Here is a 25,217-nt window from a genome sequence, read left to right on the forward strand (position 1 = left end):
CTATTCAGAAGGTAGTCTATGAATGGCTCCCATACTACTGTCACACTTGTCACAAAATTGGTCATAATGCAGCCAACTGCAAGAGGAACAAGCCCCCTGTCCCTAAGAGTCAAGATGACAAAGTGGTTGAGGGGCCTAAGAAGCCTGCTAAGAAGGTTTATAAGCCTGTTGTGAAGCCTGTCTCTGTAGCTGCTCCTCCTGTCATGGACCCTGCCTCAGAATGCCACTTGCTTGGTGGTACCTCAACACCATTGAGTGAAGATTCAGCTGCCTTGAAGGAGAGGATGGATTTAGAATGCTCTGTCCTAGGTCCTCCTACTCTGGATGGGCCTTCTGATCCTCCCTCTACTGGTGTTGTAATGCACTCAGAATGCAGTGTGCTAGGGCATGACACTGGTCATGAATTGGACAGCTCAGAGTTGGTTTTTGTAGAGCCTTTTTCCCCTGTGAGAAACTGTAATACCTCAGGTCTGCTTACATCTCCTAATAAGTTCAATGTTTTGCAGCAAGACGTCCCTTCATGTGACATTGATTTAGACTCTGCTCCTTTAGTGGCTGAACCCCCTGATCCACACTTAACATGATTATATCCTCATGGAATATTAGGGGCCTAAATAAGCTTGTTAAACAAATAGAGGTTAATAAGTTTCTTACTCAGAATAAACTGGATATCCTTGGTATCTTGGAAACCAAAGTTAAGGAAAATAAATCACAAAGGATTTTGAGAAATAAACTTAGGGGTTATAGTTCTTTTTAAAATTATAGTAAGCACTATAATGGTAGGATTTGGCTGGTTTTGAATTCTTCCACTACCAGAATCGTCATTCTGCATGTTCATGCCCAAGTTTTGCATTGTCATGTTCACCATTTGGCTACTGGTAGAGCTTTTCATCTGTCTGTAGTCTATGGTAGCAATTGCCCTGTCAAGAGGAGAACTCTCTGGGATAGTTTGACTGATATGGCTCCTCTGGTTGGGCCCTGGGTTGTCATGGGTGATTTTAACATTGTCAGGTATAGTCATGAAAAAATTGGTAATCTGCCTGCTCACTTGCCTGACATGATTGACTTTAACAACTGCCTCTCTTCCTGTGGCCTTGATGATATTCAAGGGACTGGTAATGATTTTACTTGGTTTAATAAGCAAGACCCTTCTACTAGAGTTTACTCTAAACTTGATAAGATTTTGGTAAATGGTGACTGGCTTCTCACCTTTACTCAGACTGCTGCTCAATTTTTATCCCCTGGGATTTCTGATCACTGCCCAGCTCTACTGACCTTCCCTGGTGATCCAGCACCTAAGAAGCAGTTTAAATTCCTTGATTGTTGGATTGACCATCCTGATTTCCACCATCAAGTTGCTGCAGCCTGGACTAGTAGGGTCACTGGTAATTCCATGTTTAGGTTTATGGCTAAACTGAAGAATACTAGGGGTTGCCTCAAGCAGTTGCATGCTGCTCACTTTTCTAGCATTGGTGACAGAATTGAAAAATTGAGGACTGAGTTAAACCAATGTTTCCTTGATCTTCAACTTAACCCTCTATCTGAGGATCTCATCATCAAAGAGAAGGAGTTATCACTGGCTTTTTGGAAACTGAAGGATGCTGAAGCTAAGATCCTGATACAAAGAGCAAAGATTCATGATATAAAACTTAATGATGCTGGGTCTAAGTTCTTTTCCACCAGGATTAAGGAGAGGCAACAGAGTCAGCTCATTGGAGAAATTCAGGACTTGGCTGGTTACACTCATCAAGGGCTTCATGAGGTGGGTGATGCTTTTGTTGATTACTATCAGCAACTTCTTGGCTCTTCTACCCCTGTCCAGAGTATGGATCTTTCTTCTGTTACCCAGGGGGGGTGTCTAGATGAATATGATAAGTTGCTGCTCATTGAGCCTGTGTCCAGGGGGAAATTAAGTCTGCTTTATTCTCCATTTGCTCTAACAAAAGCCCTGGCCTGGATGGTTTCTCTTCTGGTTTTTTCAAAGCCACTTGGGACATAATTGCTGATGACTTCTGCCTTGCAGTTGCTGACTTTTTCAGGACTGGATTCATGCCTAAACAGACCAATGTCACTCTTATCTCACTCATTCCAAAAAAGAAAGTTGTCTAGACTGTCAAAGATTTCAGGCCTATCTCCTGCTGTTCTGTAATCTATAAGACTATTAGCAAGATTTTGACTAATAGATTGCAGAAGGTGGTGGCTAAAGCTAGTTGGCTATGAGCAGGCTGCTTTTGTACCTGGTAGGAGCCTTCATGAGAATGTTATGTTAACTCAGAGTCTGGTTAAGGGTTACCAAAGTAAGTACCTCACTCCTAGATGCATGCTAAAAGTGGACATAAGTAAGGCTTTTGACTCTATCCAGTGGTCTTTCCTTTCTAATATGCTCACTGTACTGAATTTCCCTGGAACTTTCATAAAATGGATCATGGGGTGTGTTACTGGTGCATGGTTTACTCTTAAAGTCAATGGTTCAAATTATGGGTTTTTCAAAGGAAGGAGTGGAGTTAGGCAAGGGGACCCTCTGTCCCCCCTACTCTTTGTCCTTAGTATGGAGATGCTCTCTAGGCTTTTTAGGACAATGTGTACCACTCAGGATGTCTCCTATCACCCTAAATGTGTGAAGCTTGGCCTCACACATCTCATTTTTGCTGATGACCTCATGGTATTTACCAGGGGTAATTTGCCATCTGTTCAAAAAGTTGCAGAAATTCTAAAGTTATTTGCTAGCTGGTCTGGATTGAATGCAAACTTTGAGAAATATGAGGCTTACTTTGGTGGAGTCAACTCTGTTCTGAAACAGCACATCCTTAATTCCATTGGACTAAAGGAAGGGTTTTTCCCCTTTAGATACTTTGGTCTTCCTATATATCCTTCCAGGCTTACTAGTACCATGTATGATCCTATTGTTCAGAAAATCCAGCACCTTGTACGAAGTTGTGCAATCAAATTCCTCTCCTATGTAGGTAAAACTGAAGTTCTAAACTCTATGGTCTTTGGTCTTTGGTTTGAAGAACTTCTGGTGTGGTAGCCTGCTCTTTCCATAGAATGTTTGCATCATCATTACAAAGCTATGTAAACAATTATTCTGGGGTTACCAGGAAGGGTAAAGGAAATTAGTCTTTAAGAGTTGGGCAAGTATCTGCAGCCCTTGGTCTGAGGGTGGCTTTCAGATTAAGAATCTTGCTATTTGGAATCAGGCCAACATGCTTAAGTGGCTTTGGCATTTTGTACATGGATCTGGTTCTATCTGGACTGACTGGATTAGGCACTATTTCTTGGCCAATACCTCTATTTGGGATTTGCAAATTCATGAATATCATTCTGAGAGCCTTCTTAATGTCCTCACTGCTAGAGATATTTGGGTCACACATTGTGGTAGTAGGCAGGCGGCTATGAATATGTTGGATGATACGTGCCTAATGTATAGTCTTTTTGGCCTATTTCAGCACGTATTTCTATGCATTTCTATACTGTTTTTATAGTATTTTGCCCCGAATTGGCTACTTTGGTGTATTTTGTCCTTTTTGTAGGAATGATCGCGGAAGTAGCGGAACCATACTCCTTTTCGTCCTTTTTGCATGCATTTAGAGGAGACGGGATTGTCCCAGAGTGAGATGTTGCACCTGGAAGTGTCGTTGCACGCATTACGAGGCATTTGGGTGAAGACGTGAGCTGAATTGAAGACCCAAGTGGTCTATCGAGCTGTTTGGTGGTCGATAGAGTGATTCCTAAGCTCCCCAAGGCTCGATCGAGTAAGATGCACACGACCAAGTCCACGATCGAGTACCCTGCTGGTCGATCGAGGGACTTCTGCTGAGATATTGGTCGATCGAGTGGTTTAATCCACTCGATCGAGAGGTTTTCGACATTATGGGCTTTAATCAGTCCGTGTTTTACTTTTCCGCATAAACTCTTAAGTTGTTTGGCTATATAACCTATGTTTTACTAGGTTATTAGTTATCTTTGATCTATCTTTTTACTATCCTTCACAGTAGAATTTTGTTACGTTGCTTAAACCTTCGACTGCTACTTTCGTTTTCGGATTGCTTCACTCGGATTACGAGGTCTTTACGCCGGAATTTGCTTGGATTGTAATTCCTCTCTTCCTTAATAATAATTAACCTTCTTGTTGCTTTTAATTCTTGTTATTGTTATCGTTCTTCCTTGCCCTAATTTCTATTATTGCATTTTATTATTATTTCGTTATGTTTTCTGCTGGGAAATTATCTGCTGTTAGATTAATTATGAGTATGAGTAGCTAAACCCCTTCATGTTGGGATTAGGGAATCTGCGGTAGAATAATGACGACGTAGTGAATGAATTAGATGAACCGATAAGAGATTCTGTCACTATAGCAATATAACTGTAATTCTCGACCTAGTTGAGTGCACGCTTCTATGTCACCCATTAATCTGGCTACAATTAATCCTGGATCGAGAGATTGGACTAAATAGGCCTGCTATAAACAGTAGACTACCCTAATGAGGACGAAAGTTAAGTTAGTGGTATTTTAGGGTGGGAAGTGGACCGAAAGGACCTTCTAATATCCGTCTCGCATTAGTTCGTCTGAGTCATTTACTGCTAAGTTGTTGAACTACCGTAGTGAACCGAATTCCCGACATGTCCCCCTCTTATTGATAGTTTTAATTCACTTCCTGCTTTACTGCTCTTGCTTATTTCTCTTTCCTTTCAACTCCGTAGTTAGAACAAAAATTTAATCAACACCAATTGTTACCATAGGATTAGAAATAAATAGTTGTAGTTGCATTACCTCCCTGAGGATTCGATACTCGACTGCCTCTACTACATTTTTAGTTGAGACCGTTAGGTTTTATTTTTGACAGGTACGCGACAGACGTGTCAAATTTTGGCGCCGTTGTCGGGGAGGCAATTGTTCAATTTACTAGCTGTTTTATTTTTAATTCTTCTTTTAGTTTAAGGAACATCGTTCCTTAGACTATTCTCATATCTTGTCTGTAGTTTCCTCTTATGCGCAGGTCGCAAGGTGGTCCACTACTACCTTTTGATCCCGAGATTGAGAGATCTCTGCACGTAAAAAGGAGACTATTCCAAGAGCAACAGGCAGAGGAAGAGCCTAGTTCTCGTGGTAGCTTTTACGAGAACGAGCTTTTCGAAGACAATCCACCGTCTTCTCCAGTTTCCAATTCATCAGTTGAGTCTATTACTTTCCCAGAATTTCCCGAAATGGCTGAGGAAGCAACAATTGCTAGTCACTCGAGCCCACGGTGACAATCTCTATAAAGGGTTCGAATTCTTAGGGAGATGCTAGGAAGTTCGAGCCAAAGCCCGCATATATCAATATGGTCGAGAAAAATCAGTTCGGGGAGCTGAATCAAGACGCAGCAAAGATATGGAGACTTTCATTGATTATCGCTGCTCCATACCTCCTCCCACCGGGCGTGCGTGACGGTGATCGAGATCAAAGAAACTATGTTCATCTTCTCACTCCGCGATCTTTGCATGGGAGTGGTATAGGGATTTGGACCGAGCCGCTCACGGCATAACAGATTGGAATTCGCTAGCATTGGCGTTTTATAAGAAATACTTCTTCGCTTCGAGAACCATTGCCATCGAGCTCGGATAACAAGTTTCAAACAAGGGCCCGACGAGAACTTCCACGAGGCATGGCTTCGATTTAAGAAACTGGTGCGGACCATACCGCATCACGGTTTCGAAAAGTGGAGCCTGTGTAACCATTTTTACAATGGTTTATATGATGATCAGAGGGCTATATTAGATCTGCAGACCAATGGTCGATTTTCGACAACTTGGGAGCCACCAAAGGGTGGAAGATTATAGATGATTTAGCCACTCATAGGGCTGAATATGGGAATTCAAGAGGAAACCAAAGGAGAGCCGTTGAATCCTCTTGAGAGTCGCATTAGAAGCCCTTACCGCGAGGTTCGACAAGTACGAACTAGGGGGAGCTCTCAAGGGAGGAATGTACCATGTTAATGCTATGACAGACGGTCCCTTCGTCTGTACGAGGTGTGGGGTAGATGGACATGTCGCTGATTATTGTCCTAGTCCTTATGAGCAATGTGCTGCCTTCCAACATTACAGGCAAAACAACACTCATTACGAGCCGAATATCCACCCCAATCTGAGGTGGAGTAACCAGAACGTGCTCAACCCCACCGCTCCTCCGAATCGCAGCAGCAGCCCTATATTCCTCCACACGGTGGAAGCAACAAGGCTATCGAAGCCTCCGTCCTTCAACCCTCCTAACCAAGGTGCTTCGTCATCTAGTGGGGTGAGTGAGATAGGTGAGTTAAAGTCCATGATGCAGTCCATTGCAAAGCAATTACAACAGAAGGACACGGCATTCAAGGCACTTGAGACTCAAGTTGCCCAACTGGCCGAAAATCAATCCTCAAGGAAGCCCGGTCATCTACCGACTCAAAATGACAAGAACCCAAATGAGACGGTGCATCTGATAGAGTTGAGAAGCGGTCTTTCTTATGAAGGTCCGGAAGTACGTAAATCGGACCGAGGAAGCTGTCGCTGATGATGAACAGTGTTCTGTTAAGAGAAAAGGACTCACGACACAGGAGTTACTCGATCGACTGAAGTCTGACGCTCGATCGAGTGGAAATGGTGAAGAAGCTGGTCGATCGAGTAGTCTTTCTGCTCGATCGAAGGAACAGGAAGCTGAGGTTGGTCGATCGAGTGGTAAGTTTACTCGATCGACTGAAGCTGATGAAGAAACTGCTCGATCGAGTGAACACATTGCTCGATCGAGTGATATTGATGACGGGAAGCTTATTCGAGAGCCTGCTAGTGCTCGTTTAAGCGAGGAATTACCAGAAAGGCCTCGTTCGAGAGGTAAGAAGCGTCCAAAGGGTACCGAACTTGCTCCGGAAGACACTTTGGAAGCGAGAAACAAGGGGCTCGAGATACCAATCACGGTTCCCTTCCCGAGGCGGCCGAATACCAAGATTAATCAACAGTTTGGCAAATTTGTTGAGCTTTTGAAGAGTTTGGAAGTTTCCGTGCCGTTCACTGAATTGCTGACCAAGGTACCCTCTTATTTAAAATTTATGAAAGAAATTTTAGCACGTAAGAGGACTATAAATGATAATGAGACCGTAGCTTTGACTGAGGTGGGGTCAGCCCTATTTCAAAATAAGCTACCTCCTAAGCAATCAGACCCGGGTAGTTTTTCGATCCCATGTCACATCGGTATGCAATTGATCGATAATGCGCTATGCGATTTAGGCGCTAGCGCAAGTGTTTTACCTTTGTCTCTAGCTAAGAGACTTGGTGTGACAAAGCTGAGTTGCACCAACATGACTGTCCAGATGGCCGACCGTAGTCTATCACGGCCACTAGGTGTAGCAGAAGACGTACCTGTTCGGATCGGGAAGTTCTTTATTCCCGTTGATTTTGTCGTCTTAGATATCCCCGAAGATGTGCACACCCCTATCATTTTAGGGAGACCATTTTTGTCCACTGCCCGTGCAGTAATAGACGTCGGGGGGAAAACTTTGACCTTCCAGGTAGGGGACGAGGAGCTGACTTTTCATCAGTCCAAGTTCCGGAGGGCTCCCATGCAAGCTCAGCCTTGCAATGCCCTCTCTTCTGTTGACCCTATTATTGACACTCCAGATGAAAATTTGGAGAATATTGCTGTTATTGCTAACCCTCCGCCTCATACTGAGAGCAAAAAGGAGGAAAATTCGTCTATTTTTCCTTACTGCGGTATAGATGAAGGCAAGAAAGGAGCATCAAGGGACATGGTGCAACCATTATCAATCAAACCGGAGCCAAGGATGCCAAAGAAGATGACAGAGGGGCGAGAACGAAGGCAGTTCGAACCTACATAGATTGGAACTATGTTCCTCCCCCTCTTGCAAACAGTAATTCAAGCTCATGGAAATCAAAGAGGACGGTCGGTGTCGCCAAGTGACGTCCTCCGAGAAAGCCCACGAAGGGGCACGAAAGTCGATGGGAATTAAACGGGGAAATGCCCCGTGTAAGAACTTGTAATAGATATTTGTTTGAATTTATTTTGAATTTATTTATTACGTTTTTAATTAGGACAATTAGTTTAGACATTTCTTTAGCTTAGACTGAGACTATAGACTGTGTTTTCTGCGTTTTTGGTATTTTGGGATATGTTTGGATATGTTTTACGCAGGTTTGGGGAAGATGCACGCAATTCAAGGAAGAAGGGACGAAATTCAAAGAGTCCACACGAGGAAGTCCTCGATCGAGTACTTTTTGTACTCGATCGAGTGAAAAATGGGTCGATCGAGCTTGCTGGTTACTCGATCGAGGAAAGCCACAGAGGAAATGATCGATCGAGAGGTCTCTTACTCGATCGAGGAAAGGGGACAGCAAAAGCCCTCGATCGAGTGATTAAAATCACTCGATCGAGTGAAATGAACAGTGGACGGGAGTTTTCTATACTTAACTCCTTATTTCAGTTTTCATTTCTAAATTTATCCCTAATTTCTTCTAACCCTCCCTAATTGCGACTTCCGTCTTCCCCAAATCCCCATTTCTTGCCCAAAAATTATCAAATCCGTCACCTACATTCTTTTGCTAGCTAATTAATCTTCAATAGCCCCTTATTTCCCCCCTCTTTTGTGCTCGTTTTCTCGGTTTTTAAAGGGGATTAGGGTTTGCGGTTTTTCAATCGAAAATCCGCCTTTGATGCTTGTTATTTGAAGTTTAATTGCTTAATGTAGGTTAATCATCATCAAGTAAGTGTTCCTTTCACACTCTTTGCATTTTCTCTTCATTTAATAAGAATTTCTTGAGGTGATTTGAATTAGGGTTCGAAAACTCCATGTCTAGTCGAATTGTTTCGATTTAATTGTGTTTATTTGCCCTTAAATAGCTTGTTGATGATCTTATCCCCATTCCTCACTGTTTTTGCATGTTAAATTCGAATTTCGCGCGAGATTCCGCGATTAGGGTTCCTGTGAGTCGACATTTATCGACTGTCTGACGGTTTTTCTGTCTCCTTGCTTGCTTAACTTCAGTTCTCGCTTACTTATATCGTTGTTAATCGCTCGTTACCGTCCCCTATCGCCATTACTTGATGTGAATTATTGGGAAATCCCGTGCTGTGAGTAGAAATCTTCGACTGCTAGGAGTCATACATGCTCCCATACTTGGTTTTCATGCTGTATTAGCCCTTTTGCAGTCACTATTTTATCATATCACCACCACTCACATGCTGTATTTCGAAGTCTTGAGGAATTGTTGGGTTTTGTATGCTGGAAGTCGGATTTCTCGACTAATAGGGCCATTATTTGCTGTCACATGCTGGTTAACGCTTCATTTTAGCCACGGTTAACAGCCATTCTTTCTTATTAAGCCCTTTATTTGATTGCAGGATGGATACTAGTTCTATACCTTCTACTAGTACCACTTCCAGTCCATCCGTGACCGAGCCAGTGGTCCCTGCTGTTGCCACTAGCTCCGCCTTGGTCACTACTGCAGCACCAGTTCTACTTGTCTCAGCTGCAGGGACAGTTTACACCGCACCCAGCTCAGCCGGGAGCTCAGTTCAGGCTTCACCGGCCACTACTCCTACCAGGCCCTTCTCTCTGCTAGAGTGCGGATTCACACCCCGCTTCCCGCAGCCTGGTATGCTGCCACCGAGGCCACATCAGCCGGCTAGCCAGTTAGCCATCACTTCCAGCCCTTCTGAGGCTGTTGTTACGAGAGAGGGCGCTCTCACACCGTTATCAAAGATGCCCACGGTACGTTTCACTTCAGAGGCTCACCGGAAACGGTTAGCCACTTTACTTCGTTGCCCTCTCTCCCCCACCCGTTTCCTTGCGCGAACTGACCTAGAGACCTTAGGCATTTATGAGGAGGTCTGTAGTCTGTTGAACGGGACGGGTATGTCGGGTCTGATCACCATGCAGGAGGCTACTATTCGTACCTCTACTTACGAGTTTTTTAGCTCCTACTCTTTTGACACCGACTCTTACCATGCTGACCACTCCAGTTCATGCATTCACTTTCGACTCCGCAATGAGTCGCACCACTGGACTTTGGCCAGGTTTGGGCAGGTTTTGGGACTAGTTAGTGACGGTCCCACCGCCCCACCTCGAGACCTCCTTCAGCCACTTTGGGCTGCACTTACTCACACCCCCTTCCAGGCACGGAAGGGAGCTCATGTTCACTTACCGCCGCGCCCGTTACTACTTGCGTCGGTTAGGAGAGACCATTTTTGGGCGCCCGAGCCCAATAACGTGACCAACACCGAGCTAGCGATTCTCGCGGGGTACCTCAACATTGACTACGGTACCCCGTTTGTTCTAAACATTGCCTATCGGTAGCTCAAAGCATTGGAATGGAATTGGGACTCGGGTCAAGACCTCTGTTGTTGTCCGCGGCGGGCTGGTGACTAGGATTGCCCGCCACCTTTACCCCACCGAGCCCGGACTCGCACCCGATGAGATGGCTCACCTTGACTGGATGCCATGGCGACTTCGCCCGGTTCCCAAAGGCGAAGGGGAGTGCGAGGACGTGGAAGATCCGTGGTTCCACGTCTGTTACCTTGCCGTGCTCTACCCTTCCCCCACTTTTACCGCTCTCGTCTCGCTCGCCGAGGGAGCGAGGCCACCTCCACCTACCTACCACCTTACCTTCACCCCTCCTTCTTCTTCTAAGAAGAGGAAGCGGGAGGCCGGAGCATCTTCTAGCTCTCGAGGCTCGGACTCGAGCCCAGTGGACCGACCCCCACGCCTCAGCCTACACCCACTCAGACTCATACTCCACCTCCACTTGACCCTCCTTCTGGTTCGGTTTTCCCGGCCAATTTTGTTTGCCCTCCTGTCTTAGAGACGTCCGAGGTCATGGACCAAGGGCGTCGTGATGCCGTGCTTTCGGATATGTGCAGGTACATTACTGAGATGCGACGGGATATGGCTTTGGCTGTATTCCCGCTTTACGAGTTCCACATCCGAGCCCGGCGACCGATTCCAGAGGGGTGGCCGCATCCTTCCTTCTACCGGTACCCAGCGGACCGGTACCCTCCACTACCTTCTGACTCAGAGGAGGAGCCGGAGGAGACAGCGGTAGCACGAGAGGTGCGGTTACGGGCAGAGCAGGCGGCACACCGAGCTGCCAGAGAGGAGGAGAGTGACCCTCCGTTCGCAATCCGGTCCGGAGGATCAGGCTGGAGATGACGACTAGAGGTCCCCCCTTGTTTGTTGCTGGTTTGGGGAGACCGTTTTGTTGAGTCGGAGTACCTGGGAGACGGCGGTGCCGACGACGAGTAGCTACTGGTCTACTCACTTCCCCAGTTTTCTGGCTGGTTTGGGGAAGTTCGTGTCTTGAATGTTCTCTTACTCTTCTTATTCGTCTCCTTTATTTTTTTTTTTTTTTTTTTTTTTTTTTGGTTGTATACTCCCATCCTCCATTTTTCTGCTGGTGTATGCTGGAGGACAACGAGGGCGTTGTCCGTTTTGGTTTGGGGAGGGTATTGCATCCTTTTGAGTCTGCATCTGCATTTGTTTTGCATTCACGTTTAATTTTTCAGTTTGCATTTGTTGTTTATTTTCAAAAAAAAAAAAAATCAAAAATCCAAAAAAAATAGAAAATGTTTAAATTCAAAAATTTTTCACGTTTATTTTTGCATTTAGGTTGAGTCGGAACGGTAGATTCCCGTGATGAAATTGCACTTAACTTGTCAATTCACTTGAGCCTTGCACTTTATTGATGATTTTTAGCTTTGTCATACGCATAATCTACGAGTTTCTGTTCAAATATAGCTGACTGTTTAGACTTGACCTGATAAATTGGCAAACTACTTAAAAATTCTGAGTTTTAGAGCCCATAACTGGTGACATTCATGACCAGTTCATTAGGAATTTTGAGAGTAGTACTCCTTGCATAGCATGTTCATCTCTTTTGCACATTTATGACATTCAATTTCTCGTCAAATGCACATATTCGGGTCTGCGGTTGGTGTCACATGCAGGGAGGGTCTTGCAAATTCCCCTTTCTTTACATCCTTCACCCATTTAGCTCCACATTGACCAAAACTTGCCTTTTTGACCCATTAGCCACATTCCAAACTAAGCCTGCCTAGTCAAGCTAGTTAGTCTGTCCTTTTGTGGTATGTTTTCCATTGCAGTTTGGTCCGTCATTCCTGTTTGGAGTTGGTGTTTGTGTTAAGGAAGGAGGAAAGAGAAAAAAAAGTATTGAAAAAAAAAGAAAAACGTGAAAGAAGAAGAAAAAAAAAGAGAAAGGAAAAAAAAAAGAAAAGAAAATGAAAAAAAAATGATGAGATTCACGTACAAAAAGAAAGAAAAAATTGTGAAAAAGTTGTACCCTCTTGTCAGAGTTGAGAAGATGTTTGAGGATGTACAATTGAAAAAAGGTTGTTTGTTCCAGTTAGTATCCTCAGACGGTGTTTAAAAAAGGGAACTTTGTGACCGTCTAGCTCCTCCACTCTTATTCTATATTTTTGAGGAGATTGTGCTTTCGATCTAGTGAGTTTTGTGCCAAGTGAAGGGCACTGTGTTTAGTCTTTCGACGAGTTGAGATCCGGATGGTTTATCATGGTCTGTTAGGAACTAGCTTGACGCTTTTACCTCCACATTTCCATAACTTGTTTTGCCTTTTCTCACCTGAACCTCACTATTCCCATACTATTTGCAATCCTCGGCTGTGACGGACATTATTGGTTGGAGTGTGTGCATTAGTACTTGAATTGTCTTTCATTTTTGTTGCATGCATGCTATGTAGGTCGCAGTTAGGCGAGTGACTGTCTTTTCTTCTCTCTTTTACATATAACATTTGCCCTTTGCTTCATGAGAGAAGAGTGACCACGTGAGAGTCCGGTTTTGTTGGTCTTGCAAGGTCGATAGGTCGACTTTATTTCGAACGACTTATAATTCGTTTGCGTATTGGTGTCTAGCTTTAACTGTTGATTTTTGTTGCATTAAAGTGGTTCAAGTAGACAAGTTAAGCTAGCTCTGAGTTATCATTTACGTTCCATTAGTTTAGTTTTGAGTTTACTCGAGGGCGAGTAAAGGTTTGGTTTGGGGAGATTTGATACGTGCCTAATGTATAGTCTTTTTAGCCTATTTCAGCACGTATTTCTATGCATTTCTATACTGTTTTTATAGTATTTTGCCCCGAATTGGCTACTTTGGTGTATTTTGTCCTTTTTATAGGAATGATCGCGGAAGTAGCGGAACCATACTCCTTTTCGTCCTTTTTGCATGCATTTAGAGGAGACGGGATTGTCCCAGAGTGAGATGTTGCACCTGGAAGTGTCGTTGCACGCATTACGAGGCATTTGGGTGAAGACGTGAGCTGAATTGAAGACCCAAGTGGTCTATCGAGCTGTTTGGTGGTCGATCAAGTGATTCCTAAGCTCCCCAAGGCTCGATCGAGTAAGATGCACACGACCAAGTCCTCGATCGAGTACCCTGCTGGTCGATCGAGGGACTTCTGCTGAGATATTGGTCGATCGAGTGGTTTAATCCACTCGATCGAGAGGTTTTCGACATTATGGGCTTTAATCAGTCCGTGTTTTACTTTTCCGCATAAACTCTTAAGTTGTTTGGCTATATAACCTATGTTTTACTAGGTTATTAGTTATCTTTGATCTATCTTTTTACTATCCTTCACAGTAGAATTTTGTTACGTTGCTTAAACCTTCGAATGCTACTTTCGTTTTCGGATTGCTTCACTCGGATTACGAGGTCTTTACGCCGGAATTTGCTTGGATTGTAATTCCCTCTCTTCCTTAATAATAATTAACCTTCTTGTTGCTTTTAATTCTTGTTATTGTTATCGTTCTTCCTTGCCCTAATTTCTATTATTGCATTTTATTATTATTTCGTTATGTTTTCTGCTGGGAAATTATCTGTTGTTAGATTAATTATGAGTATGAGTAGCTAAACCCCTTCATGTTGGGATTAGGGAATCTGCGGTAGAATAATGACGACGTAGTGAATGAATTAGATGAACCGATAAGAGATTTTGTCACTATAGCAATATAACTGTAATTCTCGACCTAGTTGAGTGCACGCTTCTATGTCACCCATTAATCTGGCTACAATTAATCCTGGATCGAAAGATTGGACTAAATAGGCCTGCTATAAACAGTAGACTACCCTAATGAGGACGAAAGTTAAGTTAGTGGTATTTTAGGGTGGGAAGTGGACCGAAAGGACCTTCTAATATCCGTCTCGCATTAGTTCGTCTGAGTCATTTACTGCTAAGTTGTTGAACTACCGTAGTGAACCGAATTCCCGACATGTCCCCCTCTTATTGATAGTTTTAATTCACTTCCTGCTTTACTGCTCTTGCTTATTTCTCTTTCCTTTAAACTCCGTAGTTAGAACAAAAATTTAATCAACACCAATTGTTACCATAGGATTAGAAATAAATAGCTGTAGTTGCATTACCTCCCTGAGGATTCGATACTCGACTGCCTCTACTACATTTTTAGTTGAGACCGTTAGGTTTTATTTTTGACAGGTACGCGACAGACGTGTCATTGGACACTTGCACTACCAAAGGCAAATTCTCTATTGGTAAAGCTTATAACCTCCTCAAGCCTAGCTTCCCTACTCATGCTTGTTATAGAGCAGTTCAGGATACTTTACTTTTGTCTAGACATAAGTTCATTCTTATGTTGGCTCTCCAGAGGAAGCTTGCTACAGCTGATCAGTTTTACAAGAGGGGGATTAGCATTGTTAACAGGTGCTGCCTGTGTAAGCAGCATGCTGAATTAGCCAGGCATCTGTTCTTCCACTGTCCCTATTCTCAGGCTGTCCTTTCTTCTCTTTTTACTTGGATGGGACTCCAACTTCGAGACTTACAGCTTAGGAGCCTTATCCTCTGGTGTCACCGCAGCAAACCTAAAAAACATTGGAGGAACAAGTGGTTCAAATGCAGTATTGCTGCAGTCACATACTACCTATGGATGGAAAGGAATTATAGGTTATTCGAAGGCAAGCCTCATCAAGGATGTCAAGCTCTGTATCAGTGTTCTACTTTTACACAAATCACCTACCATTTTACAAGATGAGCTACTAGAGGCCTTAAATGTATAGGAGCTTTCTTTGGAAAAGGCTACACATACACATTGTGTATGAAAAAACCATACACAACCAATGAGATTGCGACACGTGGCAAACTTGAGTTAAGTTTAAGTGATTAATTAAGGGTTAGATTAGTAATTTAACATATGTAGTTAAGTTGTTAACATGATTAGTTAACAGGTTGACTACCGGTCAACTCTAGTGGTCAACGGTGGGGTTGACTGCCGGTCAACGGTGGTGGCGGTGGGTCAACGAAACCTTTAAGTCAAGGGTAAAAAATGTTGTTGGTAAGGCTTGAACCAAGGATCTCTTGCTTGACGTGCATTTACAATTACCACTATGATACATCCATCTTGTTTCGAAAGTAGATATAATATAATTTCAAGCGAATATGGTGTAACTTCAACTGTGTTGCCAATGCCTTAGCTCATTTAATTCCTATAGTAGTTGGTAGATCAGTTTGTGCGGAGGTGTTCACACTTCACACCATCTACGAGCAATGTTTTTTTCTTTGATTTATCGATGTTAGAGTAATGCCTTGGAGCTTTCCTTTTCCCAAAAAAAAAAGAGCAGCACTGAAACTTCCGATAAGTCGATGATATAAGAAAATACTACCATTGCGACGGGCTCGAAAAAATAATAATTTTAGGTTTTTTTTCGTCTTAATCGGAGTCGAGATGAAGATTTACGGAGCGTTTTATGTATCCGCATTTATTTTACATGGGTTTAATTGTGTCTGGTAAGATGTTAGTGTACTACATGTTGAGAATAATATGAGCTTTGGCATAAATATATTGTACGTACATATATTTTTCATTATAATAATGTGACCTATAATAAATGTAAATTTTATAATAATTATGTAAATTATTATAATTCAAAATAATAATTGCCATAGGTATATAAAATATTTAGTTCAATTTTTAACAAATACGTTTAACTAATATAGGTTGATTTTATACTGAAGGTACATTGAATATAAGTTAGAAGTACAATTAATAGTTATTATATACATGTATATATTGTTTTAACAAATGTCTTAACAAACATATATATCAAAACAGATACAAAAATGACAACAAGATGAGTGTGTCATAATAATGGTAGTAACAAGGTCATATGAACCAAGAGGTCATGGGTTCAAGCCTCATTAATAACCTTTTTGGAGGTTTCTACATATGCTAAATTACTAACTTAGCCTTAAACTAACTAATGAAAGTTAACCATAGTTTACCACATGTCAAGATGTCATTGGTTGTGTATGAAAAAACCCATACACAATGTGTATGTGTAGCATCTTCCAGCTTTCTTTAGCTTATAGTTGTATAGTGGTTTTGCTTGTAAGAAACTCATGTAATCCTTTCTTTGGAATATATGAAATAATAATAATAATAATAATAATAATAATAATAATAATAATAATAATAATTATTATTATAAGGGTAATAATAATATACGATAATAATATTTAACTCGAGACGGTAGTAATTGTGACGGTTGCTAGAAACTTCCACCCACCTACCTTATATACTCCACCCTTATCCACTCATCACCTTATCCACCCAAAATCTCACAAAATCCACCAAAAGATGAGGGAAAAGAGAAAGAGAAGAAAAGAAGGAGATTTCGTCCCTCCGCCTCGGAATCGTAAGGTAAAACCGTCTCACACTAGTTTATATATTATTTTAATTAAACCGCCTTGACCTTGACCGCCATAGACTGTCGTTGACCACCCCCTTGACCCCGTTGACCGCCCAAATCGGGTTTGACCGTGGATAAATAAGGCGTTTTGTTGTTGTTATGCGATCGTCTTAAGACAGATTTTTGACCCATCTTTCATGGTTGTTTTGGGCTGACCTTGGGTGGGCTGTGTTTAGGGGAGTGAGGAGGTCGCAGTGGTAGTCTTGGGTGGTGGGTTAGATGGTTGTAGGTGGCGGGAATCGTGGGTAAAAGAGGGGGTGACGAGTTGGGTTGTGTCGTGTTGTATTTGTTGTTGTTGTATGTTGATGTTGTCGTTGGTGTTGTTGTGGTTGTCGGGTATGGTGGTGGTCGTGTGATGACCATCGTGTCTACGTGGGGGCGACGGTGGTGAGAGTGGTGGTGGCCGGACTAGTGGTGGTTTGTGTGAGTGTTGGTGTTGGTTGGATTGTGTTGTTGTCGTTATTGTTGGTCGTTGTTGTTGCCGCCACTGTTTGGTGGCCATGAGCTACTGGCCGAGGTCCACCACTACTGGTGATAGTGGTCCACGGCGGAGGCGGAGGTGGTGGTTGTCGGGCAAGGAGGGAGTAAGAGTATGAGTCGGGATTTAATTATTAAATAATGGGTACAAGTCGGGATTTGAATTTAATTATATTAAATTATATAATTTTAATTTAATTAGTTTAGTTTTTAATTATATTAATTATCGTAATTAGGTGCCGACTTTATGGAGGAGCATATTTGTATCCGATTACTTTATTGTTTAGTGGGATTTGCTAAAAGGTACGTTTATCCTACTCGGTTTCAATATTGTGTTCATTTGCTAAATGAGTCATTTGTTATTAACTGCATTGATTGAGTCGGTAATTGGCATGTTATATGGTATCTTGCATAGTTGTGTTGTTTTGTATGTCGGAGGACATGGTGGCTTAGTTGTTGTTATGGAGTCGTAAGGCGGTTGGGAGACCGTCTTACGCTTGAGTCGCCTCTTGGAGCTTCCCACTCCAAGAGGGATGTGCACATTAATGACTTGAGTTACAGAGCGACTCGTGTGGTTGAGATACGACGTCTGGCAGGGGATCCGGTTGGCTTCTGGGCCCGGTACGTCTGGGCGTGTCCTGGTACCTATTTGTGGTTACAGGTATGTTTGGGCATGTCCCGGTACCAGTGTGGTTGTCGGTATGTCTGGCCGTGTTCTGGTACCGTGGTGGTATTGAGTACGTCTGGGCGTGTCCATGTACCAGTGTGGTGGTTGTTTGATAGTGTCTCATTCGTATTATAGTCTTGTTGCATACTCACACACTTTGAGTTGTGTCACACTTTATTTATTGAAACAGACGTTTGTGTGTCTGTGTAATTGTCACCTATTTTCAGGGTGGCCTGTATTGATCCATATGATATTTTCGATCATATGGGGACCAGGTTGGTACAGGTTTTGCTTGTTGACGTGATCGGGATTTGGGTCGCGCCTTGGACTCGGAGTCGAGTAGCATAGCATAGTTGACATAGATGGTAGTCGACTTGTAATTTGTATAGTTTAAATTTATCATTTGTTTATGGTTATGGTAACCCACTAAACTCTTTATTTAATGAAGTTTCTTAATTGTAATTCCGGTTTCACTGCCTCGGGAAACCGAGACGTTAACATTTCCTAATTACCTTGGCTGGGTAAGAAGGGGGCGTTGCAATTTATGTGGTAGAGGATGCGTACCTTACGTTCGACCTAGCTGACGTTCGGACCCGTTTGACCCATCAATTGGCATGCGGGTCGGGTCGACTCGGCCTGCCCCATCAATTATGATATCATCTTTCATTAAAGTATTAATATTTTCATTAAATTAATTATAAACTTTTCATTAAACTAAAATTGTATCTTAACATTAAAATAATATAAACTTTAATGCTTTCATTAAATTATAAACTATGATCCATATAAAACAAAATCATAAACTGTTATTATTAGCATAGTTGCAAAAAATAGTTAAAGTAATTTGAGAAATTTATAAAATGATAAAATTAGTTTCATGGTAAAAAAATGTTTTCATTAAAATATCAAAATGATATCATTAGTAGCTTGATTTGTTTTGTCGTTTCAATTATTTTTCTTAAATCAAAATGTAAAGATGAGAAATCTGAATAATTAGTAGTTATCATTTTTTTTGAAAGGTAGTAGTTGTCAATTTAACATCTATAAGTAATCTCCTATATTTAAAAGCCAAGTTTTTTAAAGCCCTCTCATTGACTCCTCACTTTTAGGGGAAAAAAACTTTTCTAAAAGTAGTCCCGCCCCACTAACTATCAATTCAGATTTTTTTTTTATTTCAACTAAGAAAATGCATGTTAACAATTCATTTACTCCTTATGTATAACCTATGATACTCCGTAGCTCATACTTTGATTGTCGATCTTTCTAAAATACTCCGTAATACTTTGAACTACAACTAAAACATAAAATAAAATACAGTAACTCCCTTATAAGACTGTCCTATAGCATATGACGGCTCAATAGGAGAATTAGCCAACTTAGAAAAAGGAGACTCAAAACAAAATAAACAAAAGCAACTTCAGTCAGATAGGAACAATATATCGTATATTCCTTACTGTGAACCGATTCCTGCACCGCAATAGTCCCCAGTCCCATGATCTCTACAACCACCTCCGTAGAAGAACGTCGACAACCACTGAGTCACAATGATGCCGATTATCAATAACTAGGTTAGAAATTGGATGATTTTAACTTGATTACTCAAGTTTTTATATTGAAAGCATATGTTTTAAAATTGATTATTATAGGTTTTATATTTGAACCCAATTATTTGATATATGCATTTGATTTTTAATTCGTATATTCTTAACCAGGGGCTTATTTTAAGTGCATAGATACAATTAATTTGATAACTAATTTTTTAAACTTGAAAACTTATAATTTTAATTTGAAAATTTTACATATTAGGATGAATATTCTGTCCTTTTTGTTAAGTTGTAAGATTTTAGTTTATTAACTAGTAACTTTACTTTGATAACTTGAATGTTTCAAAATATAAATTAGGATTTTAGTTTAATAACTAGGTGCTTAACAATTTAGTATTTTAAGTTAAGAACTCATGGCTTTATGATGAATATCTGCAGAGAGATTACGCCGTGGAGTAGGATCGTCAATCATCGGCGAGCCAAATGGTTGGGACGGGATCAAGGGTGGTTATTTGGGCATTGTTCTGGTGGTTCATGGTGAGGGACGTCTGGACGATGGTCTTATGTGACCGAGGAAGACGTTGTAGTAGAAATTGAGGAAATAATAGTAATGGCAGTGAAGAGTGAAGACGACTGGGTGAGAAGGGAGAATAATGGTTGGAAGCCTCTTAATTGTATTTGGGGTCGTTATTATAAAGGAAGAGTGCAACGGTTTCTTTTAATCAACTGATTTTTTTTGGGCCTCTAGTTAATGGACTGGTCTTATGGTAAGAGACCGTCCTATTAAACAATTTGTGAATAAAATATTCACAAACTCCCAAACACATGGGCATTTATAAATCCGGATCAATTAATTGCCCTTTGATTGCTGTCTAGGGCTTATTTTAATATCATTTTTGATAATATACATCTAACCTATACCTAAAATATTTATAAAAAATACATGGTGTATATTCACCAAAAAACATTAATTAGACTATTCCATTGAAAATGAATATAACAGAACAAATATGTTGTTTTTTAAGTCATGTCCATCATAAATACAAAGCACCTAGATACTAATAGATTTTTGCATATACTTTGACTTTGTTTTACAAAAATGTTTGTATGCTAGTATCAAAGATAGTTAGAGTGGAAAATTTTGGGATAAGGTAAATTAGGAGAAATCTTAAAAGTTTGGAATAAATAATTTTGGAATAAGGTAAATTCGGAAAATTTTGGTACTCTTTGATGTTATCATATATGTATTAACTATTAACATATTTCGTATATCATAATCTTAAAAACAATCCGTGCATTTTTTGCACAATATTAGAACTAGTATGCTGAAAAGTAAGCCTTTATATATACAGTGCATGCACTGCACGAGAGTTATACTAGTTTGATAATTAATTTAGCACTTTATTCAACTCCAACTTGCCAGATCCGCCTCACGGGCCACATTTGGTCCGACCCGCCAAGCCTGCTCTATATCTGGACTGGGTCAGGGTTTTAAATTTCAAACCCGGCCCGCCCTTGGCCTTCCAAAATAAAAATAAAATAAAATACTCCCTTCTATTCTAAATAACCCTCACTATTTCCTTTTTTATCCGCGAAAGTGGCAATTTACCCCCTTAACTTTGTTCAATGGTGAAATTAGGCCCCTTAAGTTTTAATTGTAGCAATCAAACCCCTTAACTTTAGTTAAAAGTGAAATTAAACCCCATTGTTTGATTTTATATGAAACTAGTATAGATCCCGCGCGAATGCGCGGTTTTTTGATAGGAATATTAAAGAAAAGGATAATACGAAGTAGTAACAATTATAAAACCTGTTTAACTCAATTTTAATTTATTATTATTAATTATTAATGTTTTGTATTAATCGGTGGAAAAGGGAAAGTTCAGTAGAATCCAGTTGTAGACAAAAATATAATGAAAGCCCAATTACAGATATAATATAATAAAAACCCAATTACAGATTTGATATAAAGAAAGTCCAATTATAGCCAAATTCATTTAGGCGGGAAAATTTGGAGATTTCTTATTCTTTTAGTTTAAGGGGGATTCCACCAAAATTCATTTTTATAAACCAATTAATCAAATAAAAAATTTAATTTTTATAACCTTATAACTTTTATGCAATATAAAATTTTAATAATGAGTATTTTTTATAATTTTACAAGTTTTAGACAATTTATTATAAATGTAAGAATAGTTCCTAAAATTTTATCATATTTTTATTTTGTTTATTATAGATGAATGTAAACTTATTATTTATATGAATAATTAAATTTATATAGATTAATAAAGTTAAAATTAGTAATTTTTATGTATTATTAGTTGTATAATATAAATATAAAATGATTTTTTGTTGAGATTTAATTGACAAATAAAAATTGAGGTTGAATTTCAATTTTTGTTAAAGTTAAGGGGCCTGATTGCAACAATTAAAACTTAAGGAGCCTAATTTCACCATTGAACAGAGTTTGATAATTAACTAGTATAGATCCCGCGCAAATGCGCGGTTTTTTAGATAGGGATATTAGAGAATGTAACAATTATACTATTGGTATTTAATAGTGTAAATCGCGCACATTTGCGGGATATATAGATGTTTTGTTTTTAGTTATTATTTAAATATTTTAAATTGATACATTATTAATTTTTCATATTTTTCATATACCTCATCGTATTTCGATATGAGAAAAAAATGAAGTATGAACTAATCAAGAGAATTTAGTAAAGTTATAAAATATGTTTAATAATTTTTTTCTTTAACATAAAACTAATGATTACAAATAATAAATTTTCTCAAACTATGTTAATGATTTTTTATTTTTTGTGTGATGAAGCTAATTATATCAGTTTAATATTTTGTTTTATACAAAATGTGTCAAGTCATTCTCTCATATAAAATAATACATAACAAAAATTTAGAGATTTACAGTTTATAAAATTATAGTGAATTTATCTTCTTTAATTAAAATATTATAATTTAGATTTTCAAAGAAAATACTGTTATTTGATTAAAAGGTTATATTTTGATGAAATGATAATAATTTAAAGAAAGAAGTATTTTTGTTTTCTTATTTAGCTTGATACCTTTTGGAGAAAAACATTGGAGAATTTTATTCTCTTAGTATATAGGAGGATTCATTCCTAATTTTATACCTTCAAATTTTTATATTTCGCCTAATTGTATTTTAATATGAGAAAAAAAAACGTAGTATGTCATGAATTTTTTTTAATATAAAGTTAATGATTTTATTTTATAACTTTGCTTAAATTATCTTAATGAGTTTTTTTTCACGTAGGTAATAATATTATTTTATTGTTTTATACAGTTTAAGTATGCATTAAGTCATTTTCGAAGAAAAATTAACGATTTTGTATTTTATAATTTTATACTCCTTTTATTTTATTTTGATCAAAACATTATATAATTATAATTTAGAATTTAATAAAAAAAAGTCATGCTTTAAGAAAAATATTATAGTTTAATGAGAAAATTTTATTTCTTTCCTTATATAAGTGGGTGAAGTTTGGAGGGAAAACTGTTGAGAATTTTTATTCTCTTAGTAGTAGGAGGGATTTAGCACTTTATTCAACTCCAACTTGCCAGACCCGCCTCACGGGCCACATTTGGTCCGACCCGCTAGGCCCGCTCTATATCTGGACTGGGTCAGGGTTTTAAATTTCAAACCCGGCCCGCCCTTGGCCCTCCAAAATAAAAATAAAATAAAATACTCCCTTCTATTCTAAATAACCCTCACTATTTCCTTTTTTATCTATTCACAATACTTTATATCTCTTTCCTTATTTAGTAAAATTTTATACTTATTTTAATCACCTCACCTCACAATAATACATTAATACCCCACAATACATTTATTCTCTCCAATTAACTCACCATACCGGCTACCACAATGCTTTAGCTTATTTAATTCACACACCCTTAATTCCCGTGTCACCCATAAATAGGGAGAATTATTCCAAATAAGGGGGAGTAATTAGTTAGGTCCGCCCAAATCCATCTAAAACCTACCACGGGCCGGTTCCGGGTAACATCTCCTGCATCTCGCCCGCCTTATTCTCGGGCTGGTTAAGGGCCCATTGAGACGAGCCCAACCCATGATCAACTCTACTTTTGAGTTTGAGTTTGAGGTGAGATTCAGCTCGGAGCTTCTCAAGCCTAAAAAAATTGGCAATGTTAGAATGTGACTCGTATGTCGCATTACGTATGTCGAAGTTTGATTACGGTGAGCTAAAATAGACTAGGGAATAAAAGAAGTAATGAAAAGGCCGCTACACGGCGAGCAGCTTGTGTGTATCTGCGGGTCGTGGATAATGTTGGTCCTTTGTTGTTGCTACGTGATTTTTAACGTTGGTATTGGAAAATAGTGGGGCCCAACACTTTTTTCCAAGTTTAATTAGTCTTTGGTTTATTACGTGGGTTTCCAACTTCCGTCTTCCGTCCTTAGTTTATTTGTGATTATTTGTATTATTTTATTTCCTAATTAGAATAATCTTTGTTAGGGTAGTTTAATATATAAACACTACCCTAACCTAGCTATTCTTTAAGGAGAGATTTGTGAGGCAAATACATTGAGAGTTTTAAGAGGCAGATCTAGAAAAACTCTGTGCTCATCTTTTGTAATCTGTAATTCTCCCGACATAGTGAATTATTCTCCCTCGCCCTGGTGGATGTAGCTATCGCATTGATAGTGAACCACGTTAAATCTTTGTGTCTTTTATTTTTGCATCTACTCCGTATCGCTTCCGCACAACAATTGGTATCAGAGCTTAGGTTTTTTGGATCCAGGGAGGAGAAGATGGCAACTGACACTATAAGGATTGAGAAGTTCGACGGGAGGAATAGTTTTGCACTATGGTAGATAAAGATGAGGGCTTTGCTAAAGGAGCGGTGCATCCGGGAAACCCTTGACGCCGGGTTTCTCCACGAAGGTGACGAAGATCGAAGCTTGGCTGCGGGTGTTGAACCTAGGGTGACCGAGAGACGGAAGATCCCGCCTTGTTAACAATGGAGGAGAGGGCTCATTCATCGATCTTGTTGAGTTTGTCAGACGATGTCCTAACCGAGGTAGCCGATGAGTCGACCGCAATGGGGTTATGGCTGAAATTGGAGAGTTTGTACATGACAAAGTCGCTCACCAATAAGTTGTTGTTGAAACGACGTCTGTTCTCTTTCAAGATGCAGATAGGTATGTCACTTCGTGATCATCTAGACAAATATAATACTATATTACTAGATCTGCGTAATATAGATGTTAAGATTGAGGATGAAGATGATGCTTTAATTCACTTTGGTTTCTTTACTGCTGGGTCGTATGGGAATTTTGTGGATTCTTTTGTTCTTGGTAAAGAAACATTGACCCTAGAGGAAGTGAAGTCAACACTTTGCACTAGGGAGTTGCGACAAAAAGCAACTGTTGACTTAGAAAACGGATCGGGGCGGGTTTAGTTGTTGATAATACTAAAAAGGGTGGAGTTCGGAAGAAAAAGGCTAAGGCTAATATTCCGGACACCAATATCTGCGATAATTTCGTTATCTGTTATCTATGTAAGGAACCCGGGCATAAAAGACCTAGTTGTCCTAAGTTGAAAGTTAAGTCTAATGCGGCTGTAGTTCAAAGTAAGAATTTGGAGTACGATTCGGAGTCGGACTATGCACTTGTGGTTGATTCCGTTAGTCCTATTGATCGTTGGATTCTAGATTCGGGGTGTTCTTATCATATGTGTCCACACAAGCATTGGTTTAATACTTATGAGTCCTTTA

The 25,217-nt window shown here is 39.9% G+C and overlaps 1 protein-coding gene across 1 annotated transcript; it reads left to right on the top strand.

The window, feature by feature from the left end:
• Positions 1–580: 580 nt before the first annotated feature.
• Positions 581–15,062, top strand: LOC141600791 (uncharacterized). The gene is made up of 7 exons (XM_074421040.1): positions 581–677; positions 903–1,972; positions 2,024–2,145; positions 2,245–3,019; positions 3,171–3,412; positions 14,485–14,709; positions 14,777–15,062. Exons 1-7 carry the CDS (start codon positions 581–583, stop codon positions 15,060–15,062), a joined length of 2,817 nt encoding a protein of 938 aa, XP_074277141.1.
• The last annotated feature ends 10,155 nt before the right edge of the window (positions 15,063–25,217 follow it).

This window comes from Silene latifolia, chromosome 9 (genome assembly GCF_048544455.1).
Source record: "Silene latifolia isolate original U9 population chromosome 9, ASM4854445v1, whole genome shotgun sequence".
NCBI classification, from domain to species: domain Eukaryota; kingdom Viridiplantae; phylum Streptophyta; class Magnoliopsida; order Caryophyllales; family Caryophyllaceae; genus Silene; species Silene latifolia.

Bases quoted from the DNA above. Each gene is read 5' to 3' on its own strand.
- LOC141600791 (XM_074421040.1), top strand. From the start codon at position 581: ATGATTATATCCTCATGGAATATTAGGGGCCTAAATAAGCTTGTTAAA. The intron at 1,973-2,023 runs GTTTTTTCAAAG...TCTGCCTTGCAG, and splicing joins CCTGGATGGTTTCTCTTCTG to TTGCTGACTTTTTCAGGACT. The intron at 14,710-14,776 runs GTGCTGCCTGTG...CCCTATTCTCAG, and splicing joins GGGATTAGCATTGTTAACAG to GCTGTCCTTTCTTCTCTTTT.